Source organism: Chaetodon trifascialis, chromosome 7, assembly GCF_039877785.1.
Source record: "Chaetodon trifascialis isolate fChaTrf1 chromosome 7, fChaTrf1.hap1, whole genome shotgun sequence".
NCBI classification, from domain to species: Eukaryota; Metazoa; Chordata; class Actinopteri; order Chaetodontiformes; family Chaetodontidae; genus Chaetodon; species Chaetodon trifascialis.
In genome coordinates this window covers 7534150-7546125 of record NC_092062.1, presented here as the reverse complement: position 1 = coordinate 7546125, position 11976 = coordinate 7534150, and the positions used below count along the sequence as shown (strand labels likewise).

General features: G+C 40.9%; 2 protein-coding genes across 5 annotated transcripts in view; both read left to right on the top strand.

Moving 5' to 3' along the window:
- The first annotated feature begins 2471 nt into the window (after positions 1-2471).
- On the top strand, positions 2472-4303 carry osr2 (odd-skipped related transciption factor 2). 2 transcript variants are annotated; one of them, XM_070966782.1, is made up of 3 exons: positions 2472-3124; positions 3476-3575; positions 3975-4303. In XM_070966782.1, exons 1-3 carry the CDS (start codon positions 2472-2474, stop codon positions 4047-4049), a joined length of 828 nt encoding a protein of 275 aa, XP_070822883.1. In that variant the 3' UTR covers positions 4050-4303. The 2 variants fall into 2 exon arrangements, with proteins under 2 accessions (XP_070822883.1, XP_070822882.1); XM_070966781.1 differs by having other exon boundaries at positions 3893-4303.
- Positions 4304-8260: 3957 nt separating this feature from the next.
- LOC139333438 (intermembrane lipid transfer protein VPS13B-like) overlaps positions 8261-11976 on the top strand; it is a 319141-nt gene continuing 315425 nt past the window's right edge. For 2 of the 3 annotated variants that reach the window (XM_070965844.1, XM_070965845.1), the window contains exon 1: positions 10254-10450. In XM_070965844.1, the coding sequence (XP_070821945.1) occupies positions 10280-10450 (171 nt within the window). In that variant the 5' untranslated portion in view covers positions 10254-10279. Of the gene's footprint in view, positions 8384-10253; positions 10451-11976 lie in introns of those variants that run through there. The other variant, XM_070965843.1, reaches the window with a different exon arrangement.

Here is an 11976-nt window from a genome sequence, read left to right as displayed (position 1 = left end):
GGGCGGGCTGTGAGCTGCGGAGCCCCGGAGCCCTGAAAAGTGAAGGACCGGTGCGCATTACGCACACTTCCAGTCCCAGCTCCGGACGGGACTCCCACGCTGCTGTCGTCTCTCCTCCAAACTTCTTCGCCTCTTTCCACAACTTTTCACAACTTGTCACATCTCTGCAAAGGTCCGAGACACCAGCGACGACTGCATGGCTACATGAAAGTTTCATGGACTTGGAACTTGGAAAACTTTTAGCGGCGCTTTATTGGAGCTCGTCGCCTCTGTAGTTACTGTGGATTACTGACATACCGCAGGACCTTTGGCAGCTATTTATTGGGGTAAGATTCTGTTTGACAGGGTAAATGTCAGTCTTCTGCAGGAAGACACGCAACTCTCTTGTTAGAACTTTCAATTTCAAGAAAAGATTGAACTTTTACTGTTTGAGCTACAAACCGGAGAGATCTCACTGTTAGTAAAGAGACCAACTTTTCACGAACAAAGGCTACATGAAATGGTTTTAGGGGTGATTATTGCCTCGTGATGATCCCCAGCTTGAGGTCACAGTTCGCCCACGTTTTGACATCAGTGTGTCCACAGCGCATAACATCGCTGAAACAGTGGCCTCCACTTCTGTAAAGAGCTGTCACGACTTTATGAAGTTAAAACCTTCTGCCAAGAAAAAAAGAGAGAGAAAGAAGCTGACAGTGATTCAGAGAACACGACAAGGCACTCAGGCTGCTGTCAAAGTGTGAATGAAGTCCAAAGGTTAGTGAGAGAAGAACAGGTTGAACAAAGCTGTACATGCAGGACGGGCAAAGAACAACAAGTGCCTGCATGGTGACGACTTCTGTTGCACCTGTGCAAAATTACATTTAACCCTATGCCGTCTGCGGAAAAGGAAAGCAAAGGAGACAGATTTCAGAACTCATCTGCGAAAGAAAAGTAACGAGCTGACCGAAACAAGAGAGCAGCCCTGCGGCTGCCATGTAAGCAGGACTTTCACTCTGCAAGCGTGAATAAAGCCCTCATCTCCAAAAGTTTCAGGTTCGGTAGGATGGTGACACATGTTAAAATATGATTTGTTTTGATCTGTCAAAAACAACTCGAAGCATTAGAATCTATTATTCAAAAAGAGAAAACGTGGCTTCTATTTTTTCCTATTTTTATTTTCGACCAAATCTAAAGGTCAGCTCGCTGTTGCACCCCTGGCTGGCTGCCAGTCCCGCTTTCACCATCCGGAGTCTAGACCCAACACGGTGGACTTCTCTGTGTGGGAAAACAAAATTTGTCACCCCCGCTAACATTGAACCAGGTCCCCTAATTTCTTGCACTGTCAGCTCACCTTATTTGTCCTGCACAGTGGAGATAGGTTGCTGCTGCCTTTGATTAACGCAAACAGTGTTCTGTGGAAAAACTGGGTTAAAATGCCCAGGGCTTTTTTTTTTTTTTTTTTTTTTTTTTTACTACCATGCTGTCTTACCGAGGGGAAACCCTCCTGATACAAACACACGCAGCTTGAAATAAATAGACATAAAAGCACAATATTAGGCCTGTAAAATTATCTGGCTACTGTCCGCAAGCAGAAAAATCAAAAGCACATGCATTTCCAGCATAAAGTAACTTTCATGTGGATAACAGCCAGCATTTGTGTGTTTGACTCATGGCCGGGCTCTTAATGACACATTTGATCTCTGTCTGCAAAATTTCAGACTTGTGCAAATGTGCACACAGAGCACTTGTTTTGCATTGTCAAACACCAACTACAACCGTCAAAAACAACAGCGTGTCTTCTTTAATTACCTCGTCTGAAATTTAGTGCTTTTTTCAGAGTGATCTGGATATGTAATTTACAGTGTTAATCGATGCCATATGAGTCGTTTTACACCCACTTAATTTAATTACAGTTTCTATGACTGATTTGGTTTATGAAAATGCTTTGAGGAGCATCTCTGTTTTGAAAGGACAAACTTTGTTTTCGCTAATGCGTAAAATACACGTTTTTATTCTCTCTGTGGTTTTGCTTATGACAAACAGGGGTTTACTCATCATTATCATTATAGGACAATACTGCTGCATCTTGACAAAATGTTTGAGCTATTTACCCAATCAGCTCCATCGCCTTGTGCAAGCTGTTGAAATTGGAGTAATTAATTTGCGCCCTCATCTGAGCAGAAATGATCCACTCTTGAGTGCTGGAAGGATATAATTCCCTTTGTGGACCAACAAAATTTTCCTGAGATGAATGCTGTCATGTTAGATTAGAATAAAAAATGTGGATGAAAATCTCAGTGCATTTCAAGTAAAATCGCAGTCTATTCAAACAGGTGTTTTGTTTTTTTTTACTAATCGATAATTAAAGCATTTGTTACCACGTAATTGCCGGCTATAAGGTTGCATTTACGCACAACACTCATCCTTCTATATATATTTTTTTCATTCTTCCCAGGGTTATCACCGTGTCTTCTGCAGAGGTCTGAGCCGAGATGGGGAGCAAAGCCCTGCACGCTCCGATCCCCCTGCACCCGGCCCTCCAGCTCACAAACTACTCCTTCCTGCAGGCCGTCAACACTTTCCCCGCTGACCAGCTGCAGGGGCTGTACGGCCTCAGCGCTGTGCAAACCATGCACATGAACCACTGGACTCTTGGTTACCCGCACATCCAAGGACTGAGGTCGACGATCACAGAGATGGCAGCCGCCCAGGGTCTGGTGGACCCCAGGATTCCCTTCCCAGCGTTACCCTTCACAGCCGCAGCGCAACTCTTCCATCCAAAACAAGCCGGCGCTGCGCACGGCGTCCCCTCGCTGCACAAGGACAGGCCGAGGTTTGACTTCGCCAACCTGGCCCTCGCTGCCACTCAGGAGGATCCGCCGAAAACTGCGGATCTGGCGAAGTTGGCATCGGGACTAGGGGGAACCATCTCCGAGCTGAGCAAGCTGTCCCCGGACAGAAAACCCACCCGGGGCAGGCTCCCATCCAAGACTAAAAAGGAATTTATTTGCAAGTTCTGCGGCAGGCATTTCACCAAGTCCTACAACCTCCTCATCCACGAGAGAACCCACACAGACGAGCGGCCCTATACCTGTGATATTTGCCACAAGGCTTTCAGAAGACAAGACCATCTCAGAGACCACAGGTAAGACAGCTTTTTAACAGATACTCTGATAATTACTCACTGGTTCGGAGGGGGGTCTGGAATTCTCAGTAACTTTGCATGTGATTTAAAACACAGATATATGTATTCCTCTAAATTATATCTTCTGCACTTGCAATTAGAAACAATATTTGGAATTTTGCTATAACACAGAGAAAGGTCTGTTCCCAGAGTTTTCTCCATGAGGGCGCTAAAGCACTTTTACGCATAAAGTTGGACGCTCATAACTTGCACAGTAGAGCTTTTTCGCCCTCTGACTCTGGGGTTTGTAACAGCTACAAGCAAATCCATGCATGAGCAGATATTTGATTAAGTGTTATTTCTGTTTTACAGATACATCCACTCCAAGGAAAAACCATTCAAATGTCAAGAATGTGGGAAGGGATTCTGTCAGTCTCGAACTCTAGCCGTCCATAAAACCTTACATATGCAGGTAAGCTGAAAATATTAACAGTCACCATGATTTTATCCTCACTGAACTATGTGACACGTTAAGAACACATTTCACCTATTATGCACGTTCTACTGCATGCAAGGGGATGTTAGTAAGTCTCACAAAACGACTGCGTTTGCCCAGTTATTAAATTAAAACAAAAATGTAAGTGAGACATAAACATATAGGTTGTATAGAAATAATGTGTAAATCAGTAAGTTAGAACTGACAGTTATTTAGATGATTGAAAGATACACTTGATAGACCTTCTATACAATTAAAGGGAATAATCCTTTGCTTGCTTTAAATCTAAACAGGAGTCTCCCCACAAATGCCCCACATGCGGAAGAACCTTTAATCAAAGAAGTAACCTGAAAACTCACCTTCTCACCCATACAGACATCAAGCCCTACAGCTGTGGCCGCTGCGGAAAGGTGTTTCGGCGCAACTGTGACTTGCGACGGCACAGTTTGACGCACAGCCCACATCAGGACTACTAGCCTGGACAGACTAACAAAATAACAATGGACAAAACGCAGGAAGACAAGTCAGCGACTTTTTTTTTTGCTCAAAGACAATCTCCAAATCAGGACACGTTTACTGCGGCGCATTTTAGAGTGGGATTTGGTTGCACCTCAAGTGGGACAGCAGCAGAGCCAATGGCCATGTCCAGCGTTCACACCACCTGTAAATATCAAGACCATGTACATAATGTTGTTTTTTTATTTTCTTTCCTGACCTTGAAATGATAAAGTTGTCAAAAAACAGTCATAAGTTTAAAGTATGTTAAAGTGTATTTTAGAAATAAATATTTCCATTATACATTTGCATTTGCTCTGTCTTTATTTCATCATTCCTCTGCCTCGAAACACGAGAAACAACATCAAAGACGAAAGGCAATATTAAGATGGACCCATTCTCCATGGCCATCAAATTAATAGTCTATATGTTTACAGCCAGCAGCCAGTGAGAGCTTAGTGAGGCCGACTGGCTGGGCTTTTATAGCAGACCAGCAGATATCAGTTAGCACTTAGGGAGCGTGAAGTGTCTTTCAGGACAGGTCTTGCGGACATTAAAATGTAAAACCACCCTGTCGTAGTAATAACTGAGTACAGAAAACAATCAGATTTTTAAAATTAAAAATAATAATCATATAATAATTATTGTCTCTCATCCACCTATTAGTGTTTTTGGAAGTCTCAGAATTATTGAGCTCATTATTATCTTCTACATTCCAGACCACAGAGGCTGATTACTATTGTATTAGCCGCATTAGCTGCCATATCATACGCCTCTATCTGCATCACCTTTCATATCATAAATGACCTGCAAAGTGGAGGAGACAGAAAGAAAACGATTTGACCCAACGAGAGGAGACGTGGCCGATAGCGTCTGCAGGTCATTTTTTGGGAAATGATCAAGCGTCATTAATTCATCACTTGCACAACGAACAAAACCACAAAACGAAACTGCTTTAATTTTTTTTAAAGACCCTGTTTTGTTATAATTCAGGCTTACAAGCAGTTTTTATTGAGCAAAATCAGAATTTCTAACATGAGTGCTACTCACCTGAGGAGAGGTACAACTCAATTTCAGTTTCAGTTCATTTGAGGTATCATTTGAAATGATATATATACACAGTCTGATTATTCTGCAGTATATTATAAGAAGCAGCTGAGAGAGTGAGCGCTTTGGACGTTGTGCTTAAACCCCCAGGTTTAGACAGATTTCTGTAGATGCATTCACAAATTCAAAGATTTGGATTTCATCCAACTAACCTTTGATCGGCCGCTGAATGGATCAAATGAATGGATCAAACTGCGCTTGAATATTAACCGGCGGGGCTACGACCTGAGACAGGATGAGCTGATCTATAAACATTTTTTTTATTATTCGGTGGAGACAAAGCAGGGCTGTCTTCCTCTGACTTCCTCTTCATCTCCCTGTCTTTCTGTGTTACTTGGCCCTCAGGCCTGTTGTTCATGATTACACCAGGCCGCTGAGGACTCGTTAAAAAACCTGATTTTCACCTGACGGTGTAATTAATTGCTTGGAAAAAAAACAGCATTTATATTTAATGGGCTCGAAAATAGGGTCTGGAACGAGTGGCTACAATAACAACAGAAAGATTTAAAACGGCGCTCATTGCTGCTGAAAGGCCATTAACCGAGGCCCAGTTTATTACGCACTGCAGGCTTTTCCTAATTATTTTCTAAATGGAAAGACAACAGCGAACAACTTGTCCGGCAAGGTCATATTGACAAAAAACAAACAAACAAACAAACAATTGAGCTTCTTAATAATAAACAAAAAGTAAACAAAAAACAATGCTTAATCCCCAAAATCTACAAATGATGCAAATTTGAAAAGATGATGTAGAGATAATAATAATAATAATAATAATAATAATAATAATAATAATAATAATAATAATAATAATAAAAGCTAATGCCAATAAAAATAACGAGGCCTTTTGAGTTAATTGTTTCAGAGTTACTCTGCTTTGTCTTGTGATGAAGTGATTCAATTAAAGTTATACAAATTCTAATCAACTTAAATAAACTAAAAAATTCTGAGGTTTGAATTTGTCTTCATGTTGTAATGCTAAAGGCAACAAAAAGTATTTTACTTTTCAGCAAATTTGGAGTCCTGGTGCATCTCTAAACAAGCAGGCCTGCAGGTGTTTCAGCTTTTCCTGAATTAGTTTTTATGTTAATTTGTTGAGCCGATGGGAAACCGGCAATTGATCCGCAAGATTTGATTTGCAATATTGTCCTGGAGGGGAAACCCTCCCCCACAAATGTTCCTCTGTTCACATGAAGAACATTATCTAAATAGAACAATAGAACAAATTCATTTTTAACTCATCACTGGCTCTTATACAAAGTATATTGTACCCCCTCAGTGCCAGATTGGACCAATGACCACACTATATAGGGTATAGTCTGAATTAAATGAAATAATCTCAGTTATGTCTGCGGGCGCAAAACTAAGATAGCATGATATCAAGCAGGCTACTTTCTGCGTTACTCCAGAGCACATCTCGGCCTGGACTGACCACAGAACAGTGACAGTCATGGTGAGCGCTCTCAGTGCTGGCAGAGAGTGGACAGTCACATGGTGAACTTCATCGGTGACCGGCCTGTGTGGACTGTGGACTCAGGAGGCTCTCTCCAGCTGACAGACAGGGGAGAGGCGGCGCAGACTGCAGGCCGCTGAGCTCCACTGCTCTGATATGATCTCCATATGACCCACCGCGGCCTGCGAGAGACATCCAGCTTTTTTTTTTATTATTTCACACACACACACACACACACACACACACACACACACACACACACACACACACACACACACACACACACACACACACACACACACACGATAATAATAGAATAACAATAATATAGAGTCTATAGTTTTCCGAGGTGTGCGGTCATTTGGATGTATTTGTCTTTGCAGGTTATGACTTGTTTGGGTGCTCTAATTAGTCATGTCAATATTGTCTGGCTGAAACGACTCAGTGGCAGCAGCTGACAACTGCAGAAACAAACGTGTGAGGGGAGACATATCTGACACAGCCAAAGAAACCACAGGCCGCAGAAATTACTGGTGTGTCCAAGTTTGATTGAGAAGAATAGATGGCGCCCCACCTTATTTTTTACCCCGATGTTCTCTGTGTCTGATAAACCAGGGTTTATCACACAGGTTACCCATGGTCCTGAAAAAACTAAAAGAGGGCTAAGATTAAAAGTAATTTAGTTTTTATTGTCTTTACTTCAGAATTCATTGTCCATCCTATCTAATTTACAGTAGGCTGTATTTATGTATTATTCCAGTGACAGTCCATCTGTACATTTCAGCGAGCCTCCAGTTGCATATATTAATATTATGACATGTCATTTGATATTTAAGAGCAGATCAGCCCTACCAAGGAAATGTTTAGAAACCAGACAAGTCACCCGTGTGACCGAAATGCAAAAATCCTTCCACCATAACCCTCATTATTTACTTTGATTGACTTTTCCATCGCTCTCCGTCTCAGTATCTGAAGAAAATCTCTGTCCTTGAAATAACACCGGATTTGAGATGGGACTATAGGACATGACCCATTGTTCTAAAATATTTGAATAATTTCACGAAAAAGCTGTCCAGCCACTGACAGTGTTCAGGAGCTGCCCACTGTGGAGTTTATTCTCCCCTCGCTCAGCAAAGGTGAACTTCTGCAGCCATATAAGGGTTAGGGGCGTGCGAGTGAAAAAACGTGCGAAGATGCATTCTCGTGCACCTAGTAAATCCTCCATCACACTGAGAGGTCGGTGGTGTGGCTACAAGCACATTATGATTAGAAATAGGCCTATTGATGAATTGACTTTCAAGCACCAGCTATGTCCTGTCCTGTCCTCTTTTTAACCATCTGGCACTGTTGCACCTGGTGCTGCAATATCCGAATTGGGAAGAGACAGTGTGCGTCAGAGAGTACACGCCTAATGTTATCGTGTATTACTTTCAAGTGATCCCCGAAGTCGGTCCTCTGAATTTCAAATTTTAGCAGTTATGTATCACAAGGAAATATCGTTCGTCTCTATGGCCACTCTTTTGGGTTGCATATGTGCACTGAACATGGCAGGGCAAATTTCCTACAGGACCAAAAGGCAACACCAGGCATACGGAAGCCGCGTTGATGTTTACTGATGACGTTGTAGCTGAAACAGTTGAGAGATATGGCTAGCGTTAGTTAACGGGATGAACATGTTATATTATACGCCGAATTGAAGAAATAGCTACAGGATATACGCGAGAGTCAAGTAAGGAGGGGTTTATCCATGTTTACCTGCGGTCACATGTTTTAGCCAGCCGAAACGAAGTCAGGGCGACTTCTTCATAGCAGTTAGCTTAGCTTCTTTGCTCTACTTCTGTGGTGTGTAATAGCTAGAATGACAGGAGAGCATAGTTAGCCTCTCTGGCTAACTACTCCGCAATAGCCTTAAGTGAAATTTCCTACTACGTAGGACGACACTGTTTCATTTAAGATACTAAGTTGTATCAGTTACATTACCATGTATGTGGAAATATAGTCGCTTAGTACTGCTGGCGTTTCTCTTTTAGTTGCATGCATAAGCAACGAGGAGACAGTAACAAGCAGGCTAATTCAGGCACTCCTGTGAATTTCAGTTAAGCCACTAGAAAGCTGAACACAGAAATGTTTGTAACAGTTAGTTAAACCTTCAGCACACGCGAACAGAATTGTCTTTCAGCCTCTGTCGAGTAGCAATAAGCTCAACATGACCAAATGTAGCTACAAATATCTGCTTAGATTGGAGACTCAGCTAGTATTTGGTTAATTTTTGCACGTATTATTTGTGACCATTCCGTGATAGCATGAGTAAGTAAGTTTACTTAAGCAGTATCTCAAGAGCAGACGTCACAAAGTACTTCACAGAAAAAAACGAATAAGGCAGGTGCCTGACCATGCAAGTCTTTACTCATGATCACAACAATCTTCATCTAGATCTCGAATTTGATGGAAAGCCAGTGTAAAATTACATCAATTATTGTTACATGAGACCTTTTGGAGGATTTTGCAGCAGGATTTTGGCCCTTTCATAAACATTTGAGAGAAGTTTTTCTAAGGCAGGTGAAGAGGGATTTGCCGCGGTCAAGACACTATGAAATACACTCGTGAATGAACAATGACATATCGCCTGTCTCAGCAAGGGATACACCGTTTAGCATTGCACTTAAGCTGGTAGCAACAGAACTGAACCATGCTGGTCATCACTCAGAGCCTGGTTCATAGAAACACCTGGTTCACAGAAGGTAGATGTCACAGAGGAGGAAAGTAAACCAAGACTTTCTATCACCTTCAGGAGAAAGGTGGCTGAGGCAGAAATAAAAACTTCTGTTTGGTTAGCATTTAGCTGTATAAAATTATCTGCCATGCAATTTTTTATAGAGTTGAGGCAGTTTTGCAGGACAAACAGTTTTGTGACATTTCGAAGCTTACTTACTTGAAAGTCATCTGCTTGAGAGAAGACTCCAAGGCTCATCCAGAAGCACCCAGCCAGTGCCTGAGCCTCTCAACCAATATTCAGCGATCGCAGCACTGAGATCCAGTTGTTCCAACATAAAACATTTGCATGCATCACTGTTCGGGATGTTATGTTTACACAGTGCAAATAAAGGAGCATTTCCTCTGACTTAGTGATAGAACCGCAACAATGTGAACTTCCTATTAAATTGTAACATTAGAACACAATGCCGCAATCAGCTTGAGGTTAATATAAAATGAATGCTGTAACTATACATTTTGTGCACTGTAGATACAATATGAGCCTATAATAATTATGACAATTGCCCCTTTGCAAACCAATATTTTGAGTTGTCATAGCAGGAAAAGCACAGGTGTATGTAATGTTATTAATTATGGCTCCATTCCATTTAAGTATTCCGATAAGCCATACCAGTGCGGCAGCGTGCAGAGTACGGCTGCCTTGGAGCAGGCACACCTAAAACGAATGCAGTCATCATTCATCTTATTTAGTTCACCTGTCTCTTGTGCCATGACATAAAAATATATGCCTTGAAAAATGTGTATTGTTTTTTTGAAAAATAATATTGGGATATAATGTAAGGAGATTTAATACAAATACTCATGTACAATTAAACACTGAATAACATCACATTGTCTTCTTTAATCATTGATGTGCATTCAGGACAGGGACAAGATGTTGGAGTCCTATGTCACACCGCTCCTGATGAGCTATGTGAACAAGTATATTAAGAATCTGAAGCCATCTGACCTGCAGCTGTCTCTCTGGGGAGGAGATGTGGTGCTCAGCAAGTTGGACCTGAAACTGGATGTGCTGGAACAGGTACTTTATTTTTGTGTCCTCTGCTTTCTTTAACTGGTTGATTATGGTAGTGTTGGCCCAGCGACCAAAAGAAATCTTTCTTTTTGTATCCATACACACTTAATGGGTCATATTGCTCGAGCCACACAAACTCTTTGAATACCACTGGTGCTTTAATGTTATTGAGTATTGAAGGCGTATAAATATCTCTTTCCTGCATATATATTGATAAAAATCATATTTTTACACTTTACTTATTCATTCTTAGCACAAAGGATTAAAGTTGTGGTACCTCCATTATTTTTGGAGTGATTTTTGTAGTTTATTGCACTTTCATGTATTGCTTTTGCTCATAAGCATTGCTCATCCATTCACAGGCGAGATACAGTTAAGACATTAATGGCTGGCATCTAAAATTAGCATTTTAAAGTTTTTCATTTTAGCATTTTGTTCTGAACAGAAGTAAGCTGTTACTGTCAGCATGTAAACATGACAGTGCTAACATTGCATTGTGTCTTTACAATGAAGTCATAATTTTAGTCTTCATTATGACATAAAATAAAAATAAAAGTTTGCAAAGTAAGCATTTGCCCATTACTATATTTTTCTATTCTGTCGTCTGTACGTCTCAGCTACAGTGTATATAGCCAGAATGAGAATCAGAAAAAACATGCAGCAATGCTGTTCAGCCAGACTCAGATACTTCTATCTTTACAGTATCTGTCATTTTGGAGGAGTTTGATAGATTTACTCTGATATTTTGCTCTGCAGTGTTATTTTGACACACTGTTCTTTTTTACACTTGTAATGTCTGGATTAGATTAGTCTGCCATATTTTTTCTCTTGAGTGGGTTCTGACTGCTTCTGAAGAGCAAACCAAAACACTACCTAACCCAACAGAGATTGTGATGAAAGTTCTTATTGGAAGCAGCTTTAAGCCAACTGACAGTGGGAACTGTGTCAGGATTTTGATGTGTAACGTCATGTCAAAACCTTGGGAATTATCCTCCTTTTGTTTTATTGCATTTTGTGTGGACAGTTCCTCTTTTAAAATGTACAATTAGAGATAATCTTCTTAATATAAAGAGAATTTTTAGTGAAACATTGTGGGTGTTATTGAGCAGACATACTATAGATCCATGACAACACTTCCTGTGAAATATGTTTGATTATTATTTTTTTGGCTTAGACTTTAGTGGAAGGCATGTGAAGCCTGTGTGTAGGCAGTTTGGTTTCATGGGACTCATTCTCACATAGAGTAGTTCAAGATGCAGAACAGTGATTCGTCTGCTTCTGAGAAAATCTGACTGATTATGTTAAAAGCGTGACCAGTGTATGTAATCTGTAACTGTTGCTGTTACTCTCCTCTCGTCTTTGGATATTAGTTTCAAATAGCCGTTTGGAAAACGGATGGATGAAGGTTCTAAATGTTCTTGAAGCCTCAGCAGTCATATTGCCACACGCCCTTACAATGTTGTCTGCAACACAGATGTAATACTATAGTACAGATTATTGTTCCTATAGCTTTGTAGCTATCTTTTGTTTTC

Bases quoted from the DNA above. Each gene is read 5' to 3' on its own strand.
- osr2 (XM_070966781.1), top strand. From the start codon at position 2,472: ATGGGGAGCAAAGCCCTGCACGCTCCGATCCCCCTGCACCCGGCCCTC. The intron at 3,125-3,475 runs GTAAGACAGCTT...TCTGTTTTACAG, and splicing joins GACCATCTCAGAGACCACAG to ATACATCCACTCCAAGGAAA. The intron at 3,576-3,892 runs GTAAGCTGAAAA...AAATCTAAACAG, and splicing joins ATAAAACCTTACATATGCAG to GAGTCTCCCCACAAATGCCC.